Source organism: Acinonyx jubatus, chromosome B3 (genome assembly GCF_027475565.1).
Source record: "Acinonyx jubatus isolate Ajub_Pintada_27869175 chromosome B3, VMU_Ajub_asm_v1.0, whole genome shotgun sequence".
NCBI lineage: Eukaryota > Metazoa > Chordata > Mammalia > Carnivora > Felidae > Acinonyx > Acinonyx jubatus.
The window spans coordinates 54,283,262-54,310,053 of NC_069386.1; the positions used below are offsets into that span (position 1 = coordinate 54,283,262).

At 39.5% G+C, this 26,792-nt stretch overlaps 1 protein-coding gene across 2 annotated transcripts in view; it reads left to right on the forward strand.

Annotated features, from left to right (window-relative positions):
• FBN1 (fibrillin 1) overlaps positions 1-26,792 on the forward strand; it is a 232,223-nt gene that overhangs the window by 112,191 nt on the left and 93,240 nt on the right. For both annotated transcript variants that reach the window (XM_027067205.2, XM_027067206.2), the window contains exons 9-17: positions 4,400-4,525; positions 9,965-10,123; positions 14,563-14,742; positions 15,374-15,514; positions 17,204-17,323; positions 20,167-20,292; positions 21,979-22,101; positions 25,321-25,443; positions 26,517-26,669. In XM_027067205.2, coding sequence (XP_026923006.1) covers positions 4,400-4,525; positions 9,965-10,123; positions 14,563-14,742; positions 15,374-15,514; positions 17,204-17,323; positions 20,167-20,292; positions 21,979-22,101; positions 25,321-25,443; positions 26,517-26,669 — 1,251 coding nt within the window. The remainder of the gene's footprint in view (positions 1-4,399; positions 4,526-9,964; positions 10,124-14,562; positions 14,743-15,373; positions 15,515-17,203; positions 17,324-20,166; positions 20,293-21,978; positions 22,102-25,320; positions 25,444-26,516; positions 26,670-26,792) is intronic.

A 26,792-nucleotide genomic window follows, 5' to 3' on the forward strand; every position in this document is an offset into this window, starting at 1 on the left:
AGGGATGAAGAGAACATCTGTGTGCCCTGGGAAGATGGTCAGGCCACAGTGGGATTCTGTGCCCTTGTGAAAATCGTTCTGGCACTTTTCCCATTACTTGGAGTGGCTTTTAAAATGCATCTTCCTCTTGACTTGGAAAGGAAGGAACTGGGTACCTGGAAGCCCACAGTAATTTATTTAAAAAACCAATTCAATAAAAAATTGGCTTTAGCAAATTTACAAGCTGCTAACCTTTACTCCCTCAGGGATGGGGAGAGCAGTTTTTTTTTTTTTCAGTGAGATCTGTCTTTTGCAGAATTCTCCCTTCTTAAAATATCCCTTTTGCCCTGAAACTATACCAAATTTTATATCATTACGTGCAACTTAGATTCCTTTGAAATGTAAATGATCAAGCAGAAGTGATCAAGTAACAATTATTAAATTTTCATAAATTTAAGAAGGAATATTGAGATTTATAGCTGTGATTTGGGGGGGGGGGGAGGGAAACAGAGTTCACGCCCACCTTCATTGTTGATTTTTCCAATGACTCTCGAGGGTGCACATTGAAAGAACACACAAGCCTTTTCTTTTTGGAAACCGAGTCCATATTTGCATAGGTTACTGTGGGAGGAAATTAAGAAATAAAAAGTGTAATTAAAGGATTAAGTTTTATTTCTGGAAGAAGTCCCTTGGATTCCTAATTAACCACTAATATTTTGGGACTTAGATTACCGCCAGCCCAGCCTTTAGCAATTATACCAGCACTGCATGATGCAAAGGACTTTTTAAAAATGTAGCCCCTACATCTGTGTCCTCCCTAATACATGGCCAAAAACCTTAAGACTTACCCTTTCTGAAATAGTGACATATTCATCTGATGGCTACTTGCTATGAGGGGCTCTTATCCTCTCAGGCACCAAGGACAATTCCTGGGGCTTCTTGACCCACTGACTTACTACTCCTGGGGCTACTTGACTTACAGTTGGGGCCCCATGCTCTGCAGCTCATTGTAAACCCTTGACTCCCACTGTTCAGGGTCACCAGCTCCCTACATGTTGCTGAACACAATTTCTGTGGTGCAGGCATAAGAGCCCTAGGAATAAGTTAGACCTGGCCCTACACCTGGCAATGTCCCCCCACCTGTGTGATCTTGGACAAATCAGTTACCAGCTCTGAGTTACTGCAGCTTTCAGATGAGGAGGTTGAACGGGGTCCCTTCCATTTCTGTAATCCAGACTCAGTTGTCACATTTCTCATTATTTCCCAGTTGTGATCAGATAGCGGGTGCTGTATGCGGGCATATATGGTATGAGTATAAAATAGTAGGGCTGATATTATTTTCAACATGACTTGAAGAATCAGCTTATTTACTTTTTAGCCAGATTTTTTACACTGGATTTTCCTGTGTCCAGGCAGCAAATCTGGACAGAAAGGGCCTACCACTGTGTCCCTTCTTGGACACACAGCAAGAGGCCAGTGAGACCATAAGCATGGCTACTTCCCAGCAGCTTTGCCTCTCCCTTCTTCCCTAAGGAGCCAGGGAGAAGTGTCCAGAGCACAGAAGCATCTCTTCCCAGTCAAGCCTCACTTCCCACCAGGCCCCCACAAACTGATTTACTTTTATGGCTGATATTTAATACAGACTGGCTCTCAGAAATGCTAAGAAATCCACTGATCTCCAACTCTCTTATGTGGGATCCCTGAGTTCTATTAAAAGGAGGTAAATACAGCATGCTAAGAGCCTGGAAAAAATAATAGATTAGTATGAGTTTCGAAGAATAAGTGATTTCGATTCAGATACTTTATTCCGGCCTTTTACTATTGAGGGGACTTCACCACAGCCTGGTCACAAAATCAGAACTCCTGCCCCTGTCGCCATGAAGCAACAGGACTGAGAAGCAAGGAGACTCAGGAAAGTAGAAGGGCCTTAGACACATGAAGAAAAATGGGTATGTCACCGAGGAGAGGACACTAAAGGGAATTCAAAACCATTTAAGCTCCTTCAAATGGAATAATTTGGCCTAGTCCAGTTTTATCTTTATCTGGGTGAAAATTAGAGAGGTGTATACTATGATGTATTTCCTGACTTACTGACCTCTGGGGCCATGCACCTAAGTGGGATCCCTGCCCCTCTCCCTCTTGCCCAGACCCTGGCAATGGGAGACTTGGGTTTAACATCACTTTATAAATGAACCTCTTTGTTCTTATTTTGAGTGTTACTCATGCTGGTTTTCTGAAGGCCTCAGGAAAATGCAAGAGCTATCCCTGGGATAGCTATCTCTATCCCAGAATTATAGAGATCAGGTCCTATGCCCATATCTATACTGTGAGGAATAGATGAGTTGATACACATAAAGCATTTAATCAATGCCTCACACTCAATACCTGTCAACTCTCATCATTATTATTGTTGTCGTTGCTATTATCTTCAGTAAAGGGGCCAAAGCTAACCTAGCCAGCATGTGAAAGGTGTCTGCTCCGTCCTGCCAGTTCATTCTGTTTTTTGAATAACTTTTTCTGATGTGTTTTGTCACTTAAATAACCCCTTCGGCTATTGGTGTATGTTAAGTGGCCTTAAAAAGGATGGTCACGGTCATTTATACTAACAGGTAGAAAAATATTTCTTTTAATAGACACTTGTTGTTCACATGATCTTCAATAGGAGTTTAAAGACTCAGACATTTATCTTTAGGGACATTTTGAGGAAGGTATGTTTTCTTCTTGATACCTCTGTGTTACAGGGATACATCCTCTTCTATTCTTAAATAGGGTTATTGAATCCTCTAGGCTGAGCTTGTTTGTTTGTTTGTTTTTTAAGTAGGAGTGTGGCTGATAAATGCAGGAGGATTGATGGTAAAGAACTGTCTTAAAATGTGCTTTCTGATATTATGCTAGTTCTAGAACCTTAGGCTCCATCCTTGGTGGTTTCTCAGCCTGACTTTCACTGACTCCAGTAAAATTTCTGCCGGAATAGAAATACACATTTTTACCATTATACAACTTCACAATGACAATGCTGTTTATGTTAGCATTGACTCTAATATAAGCAGGGAAATATTGTTTGGTTTAGCCTCTAGCCTAGCATAGAAGAATGGGGATTTTGGTTTTAAAAAGGTTAAACTGCATGTAAACAGTGTCTCTGCTGCCTTTTTGACTAACAGGGTGAACTTGAGTCAGAAGACACTTGAATCTGGTCCACTTAGAACTCTATTTTGTTTTACAAGTGAAGAGCAGTACTTAAACTAGAGAAGAAATACTTTTTTTTTTTTTTTTAATTTAGGGCTTTCTGAGTGCCCACAGCGTAGTCTGGCCATTGCAATACTCCCAGGGCACTTGGGTCAAACCGCACCTCTCCCTAGGTGAGTGCAGAAAGCCCACTCCTCTTGGAGTCAAGGTCATGCGCTCTGAGTTTACTTTTAGCCTAACAGGAAGTTCTCAATTCCTTTTTTTCCCCTCACTGGTGCCACATCTGTTGACAACTGTCAGTGTCTGAATCTGGTTCTTGAAAAGCTCCCCTTGAAGGAAATGGCTGTATTTGTCCTAAGGAACTTTTACTGCTTCCTTGGAAGAGACCATTGGCCTCGCGCCCTGAGAGCTAACTATGGCCTCTGCTGACCCCACAGGGTATTCAGTGGTTTTCAGAGCTTTCCCCACTGGTGCAGATGACCAGACCACCATCTTCCTGTTCCCCATGATCAGTCACTGGGTTTGGGCTCATGGGAAGCATGGAGTCCGGGCTGAGACAGCTCTCCACAGCTCAGGCAGTCCTGGATGGAGCTGAAAACGGAAGGCTGTCTGCTGATAGCACCCCCAGTACTGGGACAAGTCCTTCCTTGAGAGAGATCTGGGTGAAGCATCCCAGTGCCCCCCGCCATTCACTTACCAAACCCGCAGAAAACCATCATCATGGCAGTTTGGGTGCCCCTGAAAACACCAAGATGTCTCTGAGTCTTGGTCAGCGCTCAGACCACATGGTCTCTGTAGGATTTCAGTATCTGCTTTGTGGAAGATCCAATTGTAAAGAAATGCAGGAACTGATGCAGAATACAGAGTAATAAATATAAAGGGAGATTAACTCAGTGCAAAACATGGAGAGAAGAGGGAAAACAAAATTTTAAACTAAGTGACATTTGGATCTTAGCATGCTATAGTTAGTTGGTAAAACAGTACATACTTTAGATTTTACAGGGCAAGTTTCTTTTATTTTGAGCTAATGTCTTGGGTAAGACTGTGTTGAAAGAAGAAGCACCCACTTCTGGGTCAATAGTCAATGAATTGACTATGTCATGTGCTGCTTTTATTCTGTAAAGATTGCTGTTTCTGGGGACATGGTTTGACTGGTGTTACATTTGAACCTCCCTTGGTGATGAACAGTTGTATACTGCGTTCTGTGTATAGTAACCCCTTCTTTACGTTTCAGATATTGATGAATGCAGCACCATTCCTGGGATCTGTGATGGGGGCGAATGTACAAACACCGTCAGCAGTTACTTTTGCAAATGTCCTCCTGGTTTTTACACCTCTCCCGATGGTACCAGATGCATAGGTAGGTTTAATTATAAACAGCATAAACAGTGATTTCTACAAACCAGTTCCCTAATGAACATCTTTCTAAACACGTTTGTTAAAGGGAACTAATAATTTCTCATTTTATGTAAAATGTACATTTACATTTCATTAAACAGTGGAGCACCGTCTTAAAGAAAAGAGACATCTTGTCCTCTTGTATTAGGATATTTGCCTCCCAGAAAGAGGGATGATCCAGGAGCCCATAGAGATGTCCTCGGTCTATAAATTAACTTTGCAGTTATGTTAAGTGTCAAACCTTCAGTCGTTTCCTGGGACCTGTGTTAATTTAGGTCTGAAATTTTGCAATAATCTCTTAATTGGTCTCCCTGCTTCCTGGCTTCTCTACAATCTATCTTGTCAGATTTATCTTCCTAAAATAGTGCTTTGATTAAATAATTCTTTTGCTCACAAACCTCTGGTAGTTTTCCATTAGGATTTGGAAATTAGTGGTTTTCAGTCTGTGCTCCTTGGATCCTTCAGGTATAGAAAAGGTCTCCAGAGCTGCTAGGGTGGGAGAGGGGAACAGTGAGAAGGGGGAGACTAAGGGGACAGGACCCCTCCCCCCCAGTCAGTGCCCCCCACGTGCACACACTCTGCTTTTATCTAGTGGGGTGTTAGGCTTCTGCATAAAATATCAATTAAAATAAGGGATTTTGTTATTAAAAAATAGGTTTGATAACTGTCAGACTTAATGATTATTAAGACTTACCTCAAAGTCTAGTCTGCTAGAGAAAAGTTCAAGTTCCAGGTGTGGGCCTAATACTTAAAGACACTCTCTGACCTCTCTCAGCCTTGCTGACTTATCAGCACAGTCCCTGCTTCTCACCCTCAAACAGGTCATTTGTTTTGATTCCTTCATGCCTTTAATCATACATGTTGTACCACTCAGGATACTCTTCTCAGCTCAAGCCCCCTTTCCTGCTTCTGCTCAGGCTCTCTGTCTTTGAAGACGTCCCAGATCAGCTTACCTGAAAGCGGTTTCTCCCTTACCTGAGGAAATACTTCTCATAAATGGTCTTCTAGGGACATTTTATGTCTGTATGTTTTTATCTCCCTAGTTAAGTTGTAAGCTCTCCTTAAAGCCTACGTAACTGCTATCCTCACATATCCCTGGTGGTTCTTGGCACAATTCCTTGCATGTTGTAGGCACTCAGTAAGTATTTGTTGAATATCAAAATGAGTACTTCCTTATTATTAGGGCACAGCTAGGAAGCCTATGGCAATGGCCTTGGAGAAAAACGAATTCTATCTTTTGATGTTTGTCTCTGGCCCATATTTTCTGAGACACTCAGCTTCGCATCCTCACCACAAGCCATGAATTTCAGACCCAAACAGAGTTGCACTTGAAATTCTGAATTCCTTTTTACTTAATCGTGTAATAAAAGCTGAGGGCGGTCTCTTTAGTTGACATTTGAATAAGTACAACCAGTGAGGGAAGCATATCTGGGCTTTTCCTTAGAAACAACGGTGGTGCCCACATTGCCTGATTTTCCAGGATCTCTCCACGTATACTGGAACTGCAGGGACAGCGGCTGCAATCCACAGAGCTCCTTCTTCTCCCCAAACTGGCCCAACTAACACTTGACATCTGAGGGATATGCTTAGCAGAGAGGTAAATCAGAAGTTCTTTCTGGGCCAGAAAATAGGTAGATGTGTTTTTTAACCTTCAAAGAGAGCCCCAAATTATACTAAAATGATTAAAACACATTTACATATCAGATGGTTTACATTTTTAAAATACTTTTACCAAATATACCCATACTATTTACAAAGAAAGTGGGGTATGGGGAGGAGACTAAGATTCATGGGTGACCTCCTAGGTGTGAGCTATCATGGAAATTATCTGACTTAATGTTCACAACCATACTGAACATGAGAAGAAGCTGAGGTTTACAGAGTCCACATAAGTAATTTGGTTCGATTGCTTAAGCAGCTAAGAAGTGAAGTTGCTGAGATCCCAACTTGGGCCCCAGCCCACGGTCCCTAACCCAGTCATTGCTCCCTCCGGAGTGAACACCAGACACAGTAAATAGGCAAGCAAGTTTTCTTCTTTGGTACTTTGTTTGTTGCCATAGTTAGGAACTTGTTACATAAAATGCTCCAAGTGACCTTTCGGCCTTCCCTAATGCTGGTATTTCCTGCCATGGTAAACCACAGAGACACCCTCAATCACCGCCCCCCCCCCCCCCCCCGCCAAATATCCCTAGTGAAAAGAAAATACATACAGTCTCCAACTTATAAACAAATCCAAGGTTTGCTTTTAGGTTGCCTATTTGGAATTAGTAAATCTAACCAATAGAAAACCCCACACGTGGCTAGTGGTATATCACATCTTCCTGATACTTCTCTTCTAAGCATGAGATTCCACCTGTTACCTTTGGCCCCCACATTCTCAGGCTCTCAAACCTCCCTGTCTCAGCACTCCCTTTGTCCTGTAAGCTTTTGCAGTATTATTTTTTTGTTCTGTGATCTTGCTTTGGTGCTTTATAATAACTTGTGTAGGGCAGTCTTTTCATCTTAGTGTGTTCTGTCTCATCAATTCCCAGGAATCCTGATGACATCCTGTACCTAGTTTTGGCCTCACAGCTCCTAGCTCCTGGTTGGACACAACGATGTTAGTGATTGGTTATGAGAGGCCTATTGATAGGCTAGTATGACCCGCAAACACCTATTTAATCCATAATATATTTGTTTTGATATAATGTGACTTGTGCATTCTGAAAGAAAAGGCCAAGTGATTCAGAAGGAGAAAAAGGAAGAAAGCTTCCTACCCTTTTTTGCCAGATGTCTTGGCCAGAGCAAATTCAAAACAGAAGAAGTCATCTATGCCTCCTCCTGCCCTCCATTTGTCTCCTCCAAATCCTAACATTCTTCCCCCTCAGCTTCCATAGGTCTTCAGATCATCCCAAAGCCACTCCTTAGCCTCAAGGGAGAATGATCCCACATTATACAATGGTTTCTTTCCTGCTTCCTGATGACATGGGAAACTTCAGGCTGGTGTGCCCAGGGGACAGTTCCTCCAAATGCCTCCTGATTTTCACATATTTTCCCTTCCTTTACTTGTCAGCCTATAGGTTTTATTCCGAATCATAAATATTGTAAATATGTGTATTTTTAACCAAAGCCCTCCTTGCAGAACAAGAAATCAGCCAAATGCTTATTGTATGTGCAGGTGCTGTTTGTAAATCAGAGATTGCCAACAACCCAGATATGGCTGGTAATTTTTTTTAGCTGCAACAGTCACCATTTTGATCAAGTCTCTAACCTACTGATATAACATCTAAGTCAGCCAGCGGGGCAGTAAAATAGTATCATAGTTAATGTGCAAACTAATAGACATTAGCCCATTAGGACTTTGCGATTGGCAACTGTAGGTCCCAGTTTTGCCCCGAAAGATAGCCCACACTGAAAATTATATATATAAATTGTGGTCAAGTATTTATACTGAGTTTTGACCACCAAATTCATTTGAAACTGGGATATAAGCCAGTTTTGAACATTTCTTCCTATTCTTAACAGCGTTTGGTTTCCATTTACTAATCCCTGAGTATATAAATTATCAGTGGCTTTAAAGCAATGAAAAGTAGAAACTAGGAAGTTTTATTGCTCCTTCTTCATAGGGAAGGTGCCACCTGTAGCTTCACAGAGCTTATCTTGTCTGCCCTCCTCTCTCCGGCCATTTACCCTGGATCAGGCTGCAATGAAACTCGCTCTGCCTCTCTGTTGAGACTATTAGTCTGACTGCAGGTGTAGGAACTGGGGCCACAATACCTGCTAGTGGTTTTTTTTTTAAACGTTTATTTTTGAGAGAGAGAGAGAGAGAGAGGGAGGGAGAGAGACAGAGTGTGAGTCTGGGAGGGGCAGAGAGGCAGAGAGAGGGGGAGACACAGAATCTGAAGTAGCCCAGACTCTGAGCTGTCAGCACAGAACCCAACACAGGGCTCAAACTCAAGAACGGCGAGATCGTGACCTGAGCCAAAGACTGATGCCTAACCCACTGAGCCACCCTGGTGCCTCCCTGCTAAGTATTAAGTATTTTTCAGAAATAATCTGTATTCTTTCAAGCTGATCCCTAATTTTATTTGATGGTTTGTCTAGGTTTTTTTTGTAGCCTTCTTCCTATGATGTTCATAATTTATATGTGTCTAAGTTAGCCTTCTTTTTTATTTTATTTTTAATTGATTTCTTGTAACCTTCAAGGTTTGATGGCTTTGTATTCTTAAGAATGATGTAGATGAAGACATTTATAGGTATGACCTTCTCTGATCAAACCTGAAGGTTAATATTTAGACCTACAGGAAACATAGTGGTGAAGTTTTAACTATAAAAAATTCTTCATTTTATAAAAGCGTTTACCATTTAATTTCTTCAGATAGCAAGCATATTTAAAAGAGTATATACTTTTTACAACTTTATTGTGTATGGATATCACTGTGCAGTGATTCACTTTTGTTAAAGGGAGGTTCATCCTCAAGGTGTTAGGTGGATCAAGATGTTCTATACTTAGCTGGCTGCCTCTATTTCACGGTGCTTCCTCACCATGAAGCACTTAGCTTTCTACTATGTCACAGGCTCCTTTTTGGTAGCCTAGACTTGTACTTCAGTGTGTCAATGTTGTCATGACAGTCAGACATGATGTAACCCAATAAAAGTGGTATAGAGAAATATGTCTTCCCGTGCTGCTTTGAGAAGATACCTTTCTGCCAAAAAAAAAAAAAAAAAAAAAAATCTTTCAAGAACCATTACATCTTATGGGACTAAGAACTTGGAATCATGTACATTTTGAACTTGTAAATAATCAGTGCCTTATAAAACCTGTTAGGGCCCCAGGACAAAAGGAAATCTTTATTAACAAGCATTGGATCTGACGGCAAAGTGGCTCACTCCTTTAAAAAAAAATCTTGCAAGTCTGACTCACGGTTTCAGTCTGAAAAATAAGAAAGATCTTTTAGAAATGTAGACTATAGTGCAGACTTCATGTTGTTTTAAAATAGATTTATATCAATATTTGCCTAAAGCGGCTCGAATTAAGTAGTTTGAAACCAAGGACAACACAGTCTCCCTTCAGTATAGAGACATGTCTTTATAACTAATTAACTGTCACTGCCAGTGATTTTCTTAGTCTCTCTTTTCCTATGGCACATATGGTTGTAATCATTCGTTCCCACCTTGGGGATGGAATGTGGGACATTGGCCAAGTGCACCAGCTCGCAGGGGCGAAAGGTGTGAGACGAGAGTTCTGACTGAGTATTGTTCCCAAGCAGGGCTCACCGCTTCCCTCTCAGGAGGCAGGAGTGTCAGCGCATCCTGCCTGCCAGAGCCCAAGTGTGAAGTGTAGAGGTGTTGGAGGAGGAGAGGGGTGTTCTGAGTTCCATCCCAGTGATGTGCACGTGGCTGTGCTTCTTTGTTCTCACAGATGTACGCCCTGGATACTGCTACACGGCTCTGGCAAATGGGCGCTGTTCTAACCAACTGCCACAGTCCATAACCAAAATGCAGTGCTGCTGTGATGTTGGCCGATGCTGGTCCCCAGGGGTCACTGTCGCCCCTGAGATGTGTCCCATCAGAGCAACAGGTAAGAGCCCTTCCAGTTATCTGCGGAGTATCCCCAGTTCTACCCCCACAAGCCCAGTGACAATGTGCATGATGCAGATCTAGTGGAAATCCAGGTAAGTGAAAAAGATTCCAGAAAATAAAGAGACGATTCTCAGGGAAATTTCCCCAGACAATGACTTGGGGGGAAAAATCGAGATCCGTGCAAATAATAATGTTTTCTGGTACTGCTTCTTCCTTAGCTTGCCTGTTACCGCTAAGTAGCAACCTTTTCAGAAGTACTTGTCCTCTCTTATTCTGTATTTCTTTTGGCTCTCAAATAGTCCTTAAAGCTCACTTGAATAAAACTCACTTCTTTCAGAATCTTTCGGTGAGTTACTCTGGATACACGTTTCCTCCTTCCCTAACGTTTGACACTTTCCTCTTGCTTGTTGCCAATTCTTGTTGACTTTTTTTTCTCTTTGTAATACCTCTTTCATCTGTCATATTCCTTCCATTTCCACATAAAGCTCATTTTCTCTCGTCTGGACTATTGCAGTGGCCTCCTAACTTGTCTCTATGAAATCCACAGCTGCCGTATACATTTCCCAAAGCATAACTCATCTGAAGTTTGGTTAAAAAAATTATGGCTGGGGAAAATGTAGGAAAAGATGTCCAGAAAATTTTTCCCAGGATGAATTCAGGCAGTATCTAGTGGTCCAAATCACTCCATTTCTTAAAAATAAAATTTTACTACTTGGCAGAGAGCATCTCGTGTCCTCAAATCTGACCCCAGTTCATCTTTTAATTCTTATTCTTTATGGTAGCTTTACTTTCTAGTTAAGTTATACAATCAAGCTTTCCCTGAAGCCAGTCTGAAGATTTCTAAATTCAGATATTCTTTTTTTCCTAAAACTTCTCCTCAGTTGAGGTTCTTACTCCCTACTTCCTATCTCTACTACTTTGCCTGTTAAATGCCGTCTTGTTTGTTAAGGATCCTAACATGATTCCCAATATGACCTAATTCTTCAATGTCCCAAGATAACCACAGCTGGAAATGCTGCCTTCTGTCTCTGTGTTCCAAGTTTTTACTGTTGCTGTGGCACAAATCCCATCTACTCTGCTTTGTGCCAATTTGTGTTCATGTATTGCCTTTTTACTAGCTGATAAATCTCATTAGGAGGTCTCATTCATTATCATAATCCCATATTCTTGATGCTTTCATAACACTTCCACAATTTTTAGCAAAATCTTCCTCATAGGAGGCTTCCACGTAGAGTGAACAATTTATTAAGTGACCTCTTTCCCACCAGATTTAAGTAAGAACCGGGGTTATAGCTCCTTCCCAATCTGATTCCTGAATGTTGTGTTTGAATCAGAGCGTTTTAGCAGAGCAAATCAAGGTGGGGAAGGATAAACACAGAGTTAACGGATTACTGTAGAATGTTACACACAGAATGTAAATTTCCCATTATCATGGATTCTACACCTGCTCACAGATGTACTCTAAAACTTCTCTTTATTGCTGAGAATTATATGTGTGGATTAAAGAAGCAATAAGAATCTTTCAATACATTTTAATGTATAACAAGTAGTATATTTTGTCTGATTTTCATACTGTCTTTGGACTAAAAATATAGCCCATTGTCCTTAGTGCACTAGGGGGAACATTTAGTAAGTTACTGTTTAGAAGTACATGTTGTCCTACTAAGACACATGTCTTGGGTACCAGGAAAATCATTTTTTAAATATATATGTTAATTTAGGAATCAGCAGTACTGGTGAAGATTCCTTTCTGTGCTGAGGCCTTGAAAAGAGGAGAGAGGGAAGGGCAGGTAGAGGTGCTTAAAAACGTACTTTGGGATACATGAGCAGAAGGTTCTGTTCCCCTGTGTGGCTTTGCAGGGAACTGCTCTCTCATATGTACCACTGAAATACCCCAAATCTAAGATAGGCCCAGGGAAAAGCAGACTGACAGAGAAAAGCTGATTTGCAAGTGGGTGTTTTGTTTGCTCCAACATTCTGGTAGCAATGCTATAGAGTTCTAGGCTCTTAACTTAAGGAGAGTGATGATGTATATATAGACACATGTAGGATTATTTTAGACTGGTCAGCTTTTCACCTTGTTAAAAAAAAAATCAGTAACATCTCCAGGTTACATGGAGATAGGAAAGGCGGATATCAGTTGAACAAAACGAGCTGCAGTTCGCTGATCCTGAATGTCAAAGGGGCTCATGGGAAAGTTAGGAAGTTGGACCCACTGGGAGGTTAAGATGAATTTTCCTACTCAGGTTAAGATGAATTTCATGGCATGCTTAAAGTCATATACTCACCTAATTAGCAGAGATCCTGATAAGCTATTCAACTTCTTTTATACAAATCCTAGAAGACTAAAGAAAAAGGCTGAATTGAAGCTTGGAAGAAAAATGAGTCCCTTAGTGTAATTACTATCCAGTTAAATCCAACACGTAGTTAATGAATTCCTCTTCTGTGAATTTGCAGGGCTAGATTCAGAGTGGGAATTAGTTATGAGTTAGTTATTATACTTGACTTCAAAGACTGGGCACAGTCTTAGTAGTAGAAATGTGGGGGGAAGCTGGTAGCTAGGAAATGATACGTGGCGCATCCATAGATCTATGAGAGGGATCACTGTGGTTTGTTACGAGGGATTGTAGCCTCCTGGTTCAGGGAAGCATAAGCAGTATACAAATCCTTTCCAGATGCAGTCAAGTGCTACAGAATCTGTGGGTTAAAATTACAGATAAACAATAATTAAATGCAGTAATAGAATTCTCTAAAAACGTAAACTTAACCTGAGTTGGAAATATCATATGGGATTGAAGATATTTTAGTAAAGGACCAATAAATAACAACAGAGTACATGGTAGCTAGGTATATTTAGCCGCTTGTAAATTGGCAGATTTTCCCATGAGATTGAAACAGGAATGTAATTCCATAAGACCTATTACAGTGCCTTAGAATAAGTCAGATTTAGTCCATAAGGAAAAGACTGATATTAACCTAATTTCTGTTACTGGATAAAACTAGTATAGAAAGTATCAATGGGAGTATCCTTGTGTGGCAGTGATAATAAAATTGTTAACATTCTGGCAAAAGAGAGAGAAGAAAGAAATTAAAAAATCACATGGTTAATTTACATATAAAGGCGAACTATAACAAGATATGGCTATTTGTAGGAAACATGAAAATGTACTAGTAGTTAAGTAAATACATCCCTCGAAACCTGACTACTGTTTTAAAACACCTTTTGGGAAGCTCAGAAAAAAAAAAAAAGGGTCACAAATCTAAAGAGGATTTATTCTGATAAAGACCTGGCATTGTGAGAAAGAGGAATACAGTGTATATGTGAAGTCAGAGGAAAATAGTTGATTAACTCAGGTATACTAGTTCAGGGAATCATTATGCAGCATTAACACTGGACACACACATACCCCGCCCCCCCTCCCCCCCATCCCTTCTGCCCTGTGGGGTGCTGCTGCTTCAACACTTTGTTGTCTTTTACAAATAGATATTCCTCAGGGCTCTCTGCACACACTTCTCTTCAGTTTCCACATCCATCCCTGGGGCTTTAAATACTACCTATCTACCGATAATTGCAAAACTTCTATCTAGCCCCTACTTCTTCTCTAGGCTTCAAACTCTTACACAGCTGCTGTGTGACAAATCTACTTGGATGTCTGACATCTCAAAATTCGTATGTTCAAATGGAACTTGGCCTCTATCCACCAAACCTGTTTCCATTGCAGTTTTCCCCATATAGGTAAATGTCACCAACATCTACCCGTTTGCTATACCAGAAGACTATGTCATTCTTGATTTCCTGTTCCCTCCGCTCTAACATTTACTCCTTCATGAAGTACTACTCACTTATTTCTAAAATATGCTTCAAATCTGTTCACTTCTGCCCAGTCCCATCACTGCCTCCCATGTCCAGCCATTGTTTTCTTGCCCTTAGTCTTCTGTAACAGCCTTGCCTCCCTTTAGCACATTCTCCATGTATCAGCAAGATCGATCTTCTGAAAATGTTCAGTTGATTACATCCCACATTAGTCTGAAGAGTTCCAGTGCCTTGCCATTTCACATAAAATAAAATCCAGGCTTTTTAGCATGCTTTTTAGAGCTCTGTGGGGTCCATAAATGGGATGGAATGGAGAAGGTGGCATTTGATTCTTCCTTGAAGTGAACCGTGACATAGGTAAAGACTCCTTAAATTTTGGGAGAGGCATGTGGTACATACCCTGGGGGGTTTGTTTTTAGTTTTGAATTACTGTTCCTAATAGTGACTATAGCTATTAAGATGGGAATGAAGCCAGTTGGCTTTTTCCCTTTTCTCCAATTGATCTATGTGGTTTCACGATTGATTTTATTTAAAGCTGCTTTGAAACATAAAGGTGTCTTCCCCGGGCCTATGAGGTACACTGCAGCTCAGCTTTTGTGTTCTGTTGTGTCATGCTTTTCCAGAGGATTTCAACAAGCTGTGCTCCATCCCTTTGGTAATTCCTGAGAGACCAGGATATCCTTCCCCACCCCTTGGCCCCATTCCTCCAGTTCACCCTGTTCCTCCTGGCTATCCTCCTGGACCTCCAGTACCAGTCCCTCGACCACCAGTGGAATATCCATACCCATCTCGGGAACCACCAAGTAAGGAGTCAAAAGTCATCTGGTTATTTTTCTTACGTTAACCAAGTTAACTTTTTTGTTGTTTTTAATGCTGATTTGATCATTAAATTAGCATGTCAATTCTTAGATTTACTGTTTGGTTTACAGAGTGTTGTATGTAAGTTTCTTAATATGCCTATTTCATAGAGAAAAATAGCTTTCATCATCCTGATTAATGTCCTTTTGTTATTGATGTTTTGAGTCAACTGTAGGACAGTTAGTTAGCTAGTTATGGGAAAGATTTAAATCTGATTCACAGGGTGAAGTCATAGAGGAGGTATATACAATGAGTTTTATATAATGCAAAGCAGCTTTGCAAGTAATTTCCAAGAACTGTTTGCCTTTGTCATTTACCCAAACTGGAGGCTTGAGAGTGAGGCAGAAAAGAGGTAGAGGTAGGGAGAAGTAGGCTACTGTGAGGCTGCAGGACCTGGCTACAGGTGATCTCTGTAAGCGGGCATGGAAATATGGTTTATTTGCCCCAGATGATCTTTGCCCAAAGAGTGTTTCCTTCCTTTGTTTTAGCATCTTGCTCATTGTTAGTGGGTTAGGTGCTGATTAAAGATGTCCTAGTTATAAATGATTTCAATAGGGTTTCATGTTATTCCTTTAGGGGTGCTGCCAGTCAATGTCACTGATTATTGCCAGTTGTTTCGCTATCTCTGTCAAAATGGACGCTGCATTCCAACTCCTGGGAGCTACCGGTGTGAGTGCAACAAAGGATTCCAGCTGGACCTCCGCGGGGAGTGCATTGGTATGTGATACATATGGTTAGGTCTGCTCCGAGAGGCTATCACAATTCTGTCCCATGACTATATGGGTTTCCTGTGGCAGCTGTAACAAATCAGCTCCAAGTCAGTGGCTTAAAATGTAGTTCTGTATGTTAGGAGTCCAACAGAGGACTAAAATAACTGGGCTAAAATCAAGATGTCGGCAAGGCTGTGTTCCTTTTGGAAAGAATCCATTTCTTTGCCTTTTCCAGCTTATAGAGGCCATCTGTGTTCCTTAGATGATGGTCCCCTCCTCTATAAAGCCAGTGATACAGCATCTTCACATCTTGAATTCTCTTCTAATTCCCTCTTCTGCTTTTAAGAACCTTTGTGATTACACAGGGACCATCTGTACAACCCAGGAGGATCCCCCATCTCGAGATCTGCTGATTAGCAACCTTGATTCCCCTTTGCCATGTAGCATATTCAGAGGTCTGGAGATTAGGACATGAACATATTTGGGGAGGGGTACTATTCCGCCAACTATAGGGACTTTTAACCTTCGTCATAAAATATGTTGAAGTCATTGCTGGTAGCTTCATATTAAGCCATCTCATCAAAAGTCTGACCATTAAAATAAAGCATTAAAACTGTCCCCAAATTATAAAATTTTGCACATTTTACTAACTTAAATGGATATAACTCACCAATTGTCTCTAAAACTGAAAAGTCGTTAAAACTGAAAAGAAACTTTGAGTTGTTGACAAGTCATTTAAGCCAGCAAAAGGAGGAAGTGTAACAAAAGAATAATTCATTTGTTAGATTGGAAAAGAACACCCAATTGCCATCTAATTTTTAAAAATAAGTCCCTTTCTTAGTTCTGTTATAAAGTCTAATTCTATCATTATGAATCAGGCAGAAATAAGGAGTTCTTAGTTTCTCACACTGTGTAGTTTCCTGGTGACATTAATGCCCCTTCTAGCAACACACTAGGAGAGAGTCATTCAGTCCATAGAAGTCATCCAGAACTGGGTGGAAGAGGGAACACGTAGCCCCCCATGGTGGGGGGGAGGGGACACACCTGCGGCAAAAAACTTGTGACTCTGGGTGAGTGGGTGGGTTATCTTCCAAAAACCTTAGTTTCCTCATCTTTACAAATAGGGGGATATAAACCAGTTCACTGTTAAATATACTGATAGTTCTAAACAACTGTAAAACTAGTGGGAGCCTCTCTGGGTTGGGAGGTGGACTCTGTGGTCAGTGAGAATAGCTCTTTAAATGGTGTGTTTCATGTCTTGTTCTAATGTTCTCAGTGGAATTCAACAAGAGATGCTTAGATAAGGTGCGACCCCCTTTTGACTGAAAAATAGAGCTTCAGGAGATACTCAGAATTCTGCCTAGAAGCCATTTCTGAAATGTTAGTCTGTTTAATTCCCTTAGGCCAAACTCAAGGAAGAGAAAATGTTTATTAGCTTGGAGTGTTGAGTTGCTACGTGTTTGGCATTTTCCTCTGAAAAATGACACAGGAAAATAATACACTTTAACTGCTCAACCGGTTTTCAAGTGGCTTGTGACATGATACATTGTAGTAGAAAGAAAAAAGATCCTTTTCATTATGCTATTTATTTCTGAAAAGGAAAGTGTTTTAACATGTAAAGGAAACCAATAAAATGGTCTTAAAGTTGCGAGTTATTGCTCTCTAATTTCTTACTGAAATATACTGTATTTTGCAGATGTTGATGAATGTGAGAAAAATCCTTGTGCTGGTGGAGAATGTATTAATAACCAGGGCTCATATACCTGTCAGTGCCGGCCTGGCTATCAGAGCACACTCACCCGGACAGAGTGCCGAGGTATGGTCCTAGCTTGGAACATGCTAAGTTAAGGGGACATAGATGCCAAATAAAAGGTTTTCTTCGAAGGAATTTAACAGAGTTTGAATAACCCTGGCCAGGAGAGGCTAATAGGCTTGTTGCCTTTTGCACTCAACTCCAGATATTGTCACTCAGAGGATAGCGTCATAAAATCTGGCGGAGATCCAAATCATTTTAAAAGATGCATCTGTTCCTGTGGGCATATCTTATTTTCACTACTTTTTTGCCTCATCACTATTGCCTCTTAATTTTTAATCTGAGAGCTAGGGAATGGGGTTGTCCTTTGCTGACACAGAAACTGAGGAAAGTTTCAGGTGAAATTGTATGTGACTGATTTCTTAATGGAACGATCTAAAGTATAAGGAAGGAGTCTGTGACTTCTTGCTTCTTATTCATGTGGTCAGCAGCAGCATTGCCTGGAAGCTGATTGGAAATACAGAATCTCAGGTCTGACCTCAGACCTACTAAGTCAGAATCAGTATTTTTAACAAGATCCCCCAGTGATCCATAAGCACTTTAAAGTTTGGGAAGCACTACTATAAGTGTTTGTTCACAGAATTTTCCCTTCAGGTTTGTTAATTTATTATGTCATCCTATATGCCTTTTATTGGATGACTGATATACTGTTTCTGCAACAGAAACAAGTAAGATGTTCTTTCAACCCTCAGGAAACTCAAATATCTATGTCTCTATAAATTTGGCACTGAATGAGGTATTTCACTGGTCACTAAAGCCAGATAAAAGGAAGAGAATTCTGTGTTAAAATTAAATACAAGGAAAGGTCAGAAGGTTTGTATCAGTTAAAAAAAATTGCCAGCCATTAGTAAGAGTTAGTTTTATTTGTCTTTTTTTTTTTTAAGTAAAATCTCTTCACCTGAGTTGAAGTCATACAGTTTTTATTTTTATCGGTGACTGGTTTCAGGATCTTTGATTGTGATTCAGGCTTAGAGATTTCTTGCCATTGGTATATTTTAATACACTACCTGTAAATGGCAGTTTAGAGCAGAAGAAACCAGAGCACAGCATGTCCACCTGCTAGTATTTCTATTAATGGCCTACTTAATGAATATAGATAAGGATAGTTTAAATATGTAACAGAATATTTAATATGCTCAATAATTAGCATGTACAGTGTACTAGGCATTTTGCAATATAGAGAATAAACTGAAACCAATGTCTAGAAGACTGCACTATGAAATAAGCAAAGAGAAAAGATTATTGAGAGCACTCAGCTGGGGCAAGGGCCAGCCGGAGTAGATGAGTGGTGTTATCGCTCTGAGACTTAATTTACTAGAGACTGAGGATTACCTAAAAGCCTCAAACACTGTCTTCCTCAAGAGCCTAGTGCTAAGCTTATCTCAAACATAAGAAGTTGATGACATACTCACATTTTGGGGTAGATGCAAGTTGCCACAAAACAGAAAGACTGTGTACTTAGCTGAGGAGAAGTACATGACAGACTGAAGAGAAGGGGGCGGAAGAGACGGAACTACGGTAGAGAACTTTTAATGGCAAGCTTTCAGTTGATCTTGTGAGGCAGTGGGGAGCCCAGTGGTGTTCTGATAATAGTGAGGAGAGAAAATGCCGAACTCTGTATGCTGTTTATTTTATCCTTGGGCTTCAAAAGATTATAGAACCCTAAAAAAATTCTGCTCAAGAGTATGTGGCTTTTACTATTTTTTGGAGTGCGGAGCAAGTCAGATTTTTGCAAGGATTAAGAAATAAATGAGAGAGAAAAAGAGCGTAGGTTGTTGGCACAAAGATCAGACAGAAGAAAAGCCCAGACTGCCTCAGCTAGTCCAATGACTCGTGTGGAAACCACGGCTGGATCTGCCCAGAAAGAAAGTGCGTCTGAGGGTCAACCACAAGACAGCGTGCAGACGCAGGGTAGACAGAGTAAGCAATATGCCATGAATGCACATTCTTGTCGTCCAGAGGGTGTTTAGGGTGCTTATGCGTAGGCACATGTGACCTCAACTCTGCACAGATAGTTCAGCCCCAGTCCTCTATTACACAGTTCCCTGGTATCTGTCTTCTGGGGAATAAGCCTGGCAAAGATTATATGCTCTGGAGACAAGGCAGTGTGTATTCATCCTCCTTGGTGTTCCTCCAGGTATCTAGCCTAGAAACTGAGGGGAACAGATAATCCAGTGCACCATGTTGTCCAATTTGAATTAATCATTAATCTTTAAGTGAGCGATCAGATATAGGTTATTCGAGTTATTGTCCTTTTTAACACTTGCATATCAAGCTCCATTGTTTACTTTGGTGTAATATGAAACACAACACAAAGAAGGAGAGGTGCCCTCATATTTTATTTGCTATAAATGCTTATAAGGTTATAAAAGAAACTAAGAATATATAAACAAGAAAACTATACTTGGACCAGGACTGCCATAAGAAAGGTAAACATTTCAGTCATGTGATTGCTGGTTTTCAGATGGAATGACTTTTTTTTTTTAATAGGACTTTTGTTTTATTGTTCTGATGTAGCTATGAGATCTGCCTTTTGGAGCATGTGTTGAAAGATGCCAGCCAAAGTTTAATATAAATGATGATATATACTGGCTCATTGAACTAGCTAGGAAAATGGTGAAGACAAATTTTGTATATACGACTGAGATTTAAGGGGTCTAATTAGAACTTAGAGTTAGATCAAATGCTATTATGTTGGCAGTCTTTCTGTCACGTCTTGCAAACTCTAATCATTTTAATATTGGATATCAAGTTTGGAGATGGGTTTGGAATGGAGGGAGGGAGAAATAAAATAATTTTGAGTCCGCCAAGTGAAGCTGTTTCTTCTGTTTTAACTTTAATCTTAGACATCGATGAATGTTTGCAGAATGGCCGTATCTGTAATAACGGACGTTGCATCAACACAGATGGCAGTTTCCATTGTGTGTGTAATGCAGGCTTTCATGTTACACGCGATGGGAAGAACTGTGAAGGTAATACCAGTATGACAGTAAGAGCGGTGTAATAATATGAATCCCCATTTTCCATTGCAGTTCCAATCAGAAGTCTCTAACAAGACCAAGCCAAACATTGAGTGAAAGGTCAAAGCAGCAAATATATTTCACAGATTGTTATGGGGGAGACAAGCATAATTTTCAACAATATTCGTACTTTTAATTACATTTCTGTGAGTCAAATAACATTTCAAATATATAAGGAGAGCTTGTCCTTGAGAGATCGATCCCTAGTGATAATAAAACTTCTATAGCATAAATCGTTACTTCCTAATTTTATACAATCAGAATTTGTACATGGGTTTTTTTAATAGGACACACCTAACCTCATATATTTCTTTTTTCTAATTGAAGTATAGTTCATATAGGCCATATATTTTTTGTCATTTATAGTCTCTGTGTTTGAAGTGTCTGTCTAGTAATAAAATACTATTAAGAACCTGAAAATGTAAAATTTGTATGAAACATTGACTACTGAAAACCAGCTATATTGCCTCTTGAATTAATCACCTCATTTGAATTGGGCTGTTTCAAACATTTTGTCTTTTTCCCCTGCCACTTTTTTTTTTTGAATTGAAAATATGAACATTATTGATGAGTTTCCACTACTTAGACCTTTAGCAAAAAATGAAGAATGCTTCTTATCGTCTTTCCCAACATCTTTGGGAAAGATCCCAAGAATCTATTCATACATTAAAAGAATTTCAAAATTGTTCTTAGAAACATTTTTGGCAGAATATTATCTCAGTGATTCAACTCAAAGACTTAATGCCAGAATTCTCGGTTGGGATAGAATCCTGTTTAAAAAAAAGAAAAAAAAATCATAAATTACATTGGCCTGACTATAGCCTGTAAGTGAAAACACACCATGTCTAGAAGAGCAAGTACCTCCCCCAAGACAGCTGTAGTATTAAATAAAATAACATTTTGATTAATTTAAAGAAATAACCTTATGATCAACAAATCCTAAAGGTTAACTAACATAGCTATACTCCATAGTCGAGTCTTGTGTTTTAAAAATACAATTTTTTCTTACCTCTATTTAAAACTGCTTCAGACTTCAAGCTGTCTTCTGGTTTCTGCTGTATAAGAAATCAGGAGATGAACAAAATATATTTCAAGTTCCATCATTCTTAGTTTTGCTTTTTGTTTTTATTTTTCAATATATTAGAATTAGTATCTCTGAAGTAAATATAGCCATAAGATTGTTAATAAACTTTTTAGTTTGTAAACTGATATTTTTAAAAAAAGTTTTGGTAGCTTCCATTGAGTCAAATTCATATATATATATATATATATATATATATATATATATATATATATACACATATATATATACACACACATACATACATGAAGTTTTATATGTGTTATTATATATGAATTTCAAATCTATGTACATGTATATGTGTATACATTCAGTATATATATAGTATGTCAGAAAATAAATTTAGCCCTATAATTTGCATGAATATGTCAAAAATTGAGAACTTAAGAATACGTATTTTACATGGCCCTTCTTGTATGCCATGAAGAAAATTAGCCTTAGACTACAATAACAAAAAACAAAAGAAATGTGAAGGAAAAGAATTCTATTGATTCAGGTTGGCTTCTCTAAGCTTACTCTTCTGGTCATAAGAAAATGCATCCTCTGTATTTTTTCAGATATGGATGAATGCAGCATAAGGAACATGTGCCTTAATGGAATGTGTATCAATGAAGATGGCAGTTTTAAATGTATTTGCAAACCTGGGTTTCAGCTGGCATCAGATGGGCGTTATTGCAAAGGTTTGTGCTGTAAATCATATCCTTCTCCTGCTTTTTTTCCTTTCTATATTGCTTAGAGGTACCACTTTTCCTTCTTGATTCTTCCCATTTAAAGTATTCCTAATTCTGGCTTGAGAAACCTAAGTGGACATCCTTCTTAAGTCCAGCCATCCAGAGAGCTATAGTTTATGCTTAAGATGGCTGTTCTTCTTTCAGAAAGGGTATTTGAGATCTTCCAAAGGAACCTGAAAGGCTACACTGCAAATGAATGAGAAGCTGAATTAACAGTAGGTGCACCAACAAATATGAGCAACCTTGTAAATAAGCTGAGTTATTCTTCTAACTTGGAGTTGGGAAATAAATGGTAATTAGGTTTTTCGATGGCTGTCATTTGCCACCTCTTACACAACTTCACCTGAACACAATAATGTATACTCTTATTGCATTGATCTCTTCTCCATAGTTTCTTTCAGATTATCTTAAGAAACAGAAAGTTTTTGATGGACGACTTATTTAGGTGTTATCAAGTCACATACGCATAAACGGAAATAGAATTAAGCAGAAGAAATAAACTAAAACCAAGAGCCATTGTTTAGCTCGGTAGCTCTTGAAATAATCTCATTGCTCTAGGTATGGAAACAAAAATGAAGATTTTTAAAAAAATTTTTTTAACGTTTATTCATTTTTGAGAGACAGAGACAGAGCGTGAGTGGGGGAAGGGCAGAGAGAGAGGGAGACACAGAATCTGAAGCAGACTCTAGGCTCTGAGCTGTCAGCACAGAGTCCAACGTGGGGCTCAAACTCACAAACTGCGAGATCATGACTTGAGCCGAAGTCGGATGCTCAACGAACTGAGCCACTCAGGTGCCCCACAAAAATGAACATTTTTATTTGTACTATTGAAAATTCAGGTTCTAAGAAGAGTCATCAAAATAAATTTGTGCTTAGTGTCTCTTGCCTTACATGGTCAGGGATGAGTTATCATTGCACTTGGGTCCAAGATCCGCATTGAAACCATACTTCTCAAGGAACCTCATATCCAAACATCCAGAAAATCTGTGAACATGCTGCACTCAAAGCCTTCAGCTCATAGTTTCAGGTGGAGAGGTGCTGAGTGTCGAGCTATTCAAGATTGAGAAAGCAGATAAAGTCCTGTGATGCCTCTTCTCCAGATTCCTCTGGTAGACAGACAGCTTTGGTAAAGGTGTTATGGAAGAAAGCCTTGTATTAAGTCGTTGGCAAGATGTGCATTTTCCCTAGGCTTAAAAGAGCTTCTATCCCTTGGTTGTTTACCTACATTCTCCATGACCTTCACCTCAGTGGTTCTTAATATTGTGCAAATCTGTCTTCATAGCAAGAGAAAACATTTGAATTTTTAAAATTTGAAATGGGAAATAGGTTTCTGTACTTTTGAGCCTTGTGCTGTGAGGAACATATAGTTTGGAAGACAAGACCAACACGTAGAAATATTCTACAATGTAAAACAGAATACAACAAAGTGCCAAATAGTGCAGATTAAGTGCTGTACAAGTGAAAAAGAAAGGGGAAGGGAATGGTTGCTGGAATATTTGGAATTAGGCTTCCAAACAAAATAACAGAAGGAAATGTGAAAGCCCCTTTGTGTGAAGACCTTTTACAAGAACACATACTCCTTTTGCTAATCCACAGAGCACACTAAAATGTATTTTCAGTGCCTATAGGCTGCCAGTGACCCTGGCCACAACTTCTCAGTATGAGGTATGGCCAATAGATAATGCTGATGTAATTATTTCAGAAGACACTATGACTTCATAGATGAAACTAGGTTTTGCAAATGTTTGCAACCAGTAAAGTATTTGGAATATTCAAACTAGAAATAGAAACTAGAATAAAGAAAAAAGAAAGAAATTTCTTGTATGGTGAATTTCTTCTTTTCTGTAGCTTTTCTCTTGACATCATTGGATAAGATTTTCTCTTAGAGCTGAGTATTTAGTTCTGAGGCCACAAAGATGTGACTATCCAAATCTAGAATAAACAATGCTAATTTAATCTCTACAGTTAACTAATCTGATGAACAGCCATGTCCGCTCCAATCACTCTCTGAAAGTTTGGGCCACAGACCCTCTCGGTCCGTGTAACATCTGTTGTCCTCATTAAAAAGCCTTTGTGTCACTTTGCAGGCTATAGCTGTCACCTTTTTACTGTAGATCTCAGCTTGAACAAAAAGGTGACCTGAATAACTGAACCAATTCGATTTCATGTATTTAAATATAACTGCTGTTTTAAAATACAATCTGTACACGGAATCTTGGACCATCTGAATATATCTTGTGCCAAATAACACAAGCTAAGTAAAATGTAGAGGTGTTTCAGTCTCAATTTGCCTTTTTAAGGTCAGAAAAAAGGAAATAGTTACATACACTAGCTGTATATTATAAAAGGAGTTGTTATAAAATGACTTGCTTCTACGTGTTACATGTTTTCCAAAACACAATTTTGGTACCACTTCTACTTCCCCATATTAAAGGGGAAAAATCTTTGCTATTATTAGTATGTGCCCAATAAAGTATTTTACCATATCTCCCTAAATATATACATATGATACTATAAAATATATGTAATACTTAGAAAGATTTTTCTCTGCTGAGCTCCAATGGCTTGTGCTATTGTTGGCCAGAAATGGCCACCAAAATCTTCTATATTCCTTTTCTGTTTCTTTTCTATAGTGTTCCATCAGGGTTTTAGTTCTATATCTCTTAATGCCATGCTAGTCATCTCAGAGTGCTAAGATGTCAGTGATACTGGAATGGACGCCAGTCTGAGTGTTGGATGCTAAACAGAGAAGCTTCCTGCCCAGGTCAAAGTTGCAGTCCATTATCAAGCCAGATTTCTGACAGTCCTAGAAGAACTGCCATGTGAAACGTTCCACCAGGACCTTTGTCTTTTAGCTTCACTTTCCTCCTTTCTTCAATTCTGTTTTTGCCTTTGTGATTCTTATTTCGGATTTAAAAAAATCTCAGGAGAGTATTGTTGAAATGGCTTTTCCTGTGGTTAAAAAAAAAAAAGCTCATATAGTCAGTGTCAATTTTTGTTACTGTTCTTTCAAAGGGCAATGAAATGCATCTCACTGAGCTTTTATTGTTGGTGCTGCATGTAATTTTCTATCTTCCCCATTTTCAAGTGTTGTAAAAGAATTGTAGACATGTTGTGGTTTCATGTAAATGTCACTCCATTTTTAATAAGTGCTTTTCCCCACCACAGACATTAATGAGTGTGAAACACCTGGCATCTGCATGAATGGACGCTGTGTCAATACTGATGGCTCCTACAGATGTGAATGCTTTCCTGGACTGGCCGTGGGTCTGGATGGACGTGTGTGTGTTGGTAAGATAACGCCATGACTAGATGGATGGTAGAGATCCACCCTCCGTGGACCAATAAATCCCACCAATGACAAATGCACTCTACTGTAACAGATATGATATAATTAATACTTGTGGGGGAACAAACCAACAATATCAGTTCTCTTCTTGCATAAGCTGGTATTAATTTAGGAGATAGAAAGATGAACTGACATAAATGAAAACCAGGGGAATCCCCACCTCTCCTTCCCCCTTTTCTTTTCTAATCATGTAGATGTCCTCAATTTTCTCCAACCTTCCATTGTTGACAGTGGTCTTTGAAATTGGCCTATATATATGCTCATTATCTCATAGTGAACATTTTCAGGTAGAGAATTAAATGTCCAACGGGAAGTATAGAATACAAAAGAGGATATGGATAATCAGGAAATTTATGTAATATTTTTGTGCGGCTTTATAAAAAGTTTGAAATTTATTGAGAAATAGATATGAATTTTACCCAAATTATTTTTAAGAATGGCAGTCAGTAAACCCTTTGAATTGGGAGAGAATTGGGCATAGCTGGAACCTCCCTCCCTGTTGGTAAAGATGACACTACTTAGTAAGCCAATGTCCAGAGATTTGTATAATGAACCTTCTATAGATTAAAGTTCCTCCGTTTTGAAAGTACATTTAATTCAAACATTCAATAATTGCATGTTTATTTTGAGGTAGACCACACTTCTAATAAAGATCTTATTTATCATAAGGGGAGTCACTGGTCACCCATCATTAACTTAACCTGTATTAAGCTCCTTCTCTGTGCAGGTCTAGGGAAGACAGAAATGAATGAGATATAATCTCAGCACTTAAGAGTCTCACAGTTGGGTACACCATGATAGTCCCTAGAAAACTGAAAGAGTCTGACAACTGGTTTCCAGTGCTTGGAAGCTGAATGCAGTTTGTGTGGGTTTGTCTCTTTCTGTTGAGACCTAAGAACAGAGGCATTTTCTGTGCGTTTGAACAGGGACGATGGCTAAATAAAGCCAGCTTCAACTTTGACCTGGGGGGTTATTGGAAGCGATAGTGTGATGACAGATGCCTCTTCCTGTTTAGACACACACATGCGGAGCACATGCTACGGTGGATACAAGAGAGGCCAGTGTGTCAAACCCTTGTTTGGTGCCGTTACTAAATCTGAATGCTGCTGTGCCAGCACCGAGTATGCATTTGGGGAACCTTGCCAACCGTGTCCTGCGCAGAATTCAGGTATGTGGTGTCATGGAGATGCCCCCATCCTGCCAGCCTTCTGCCACCATCTGCAATCTTTGCATTTATGGCAATCACGGAGAGAGATTATGTTATGCTCTCCAGATACATCACATACCTTCC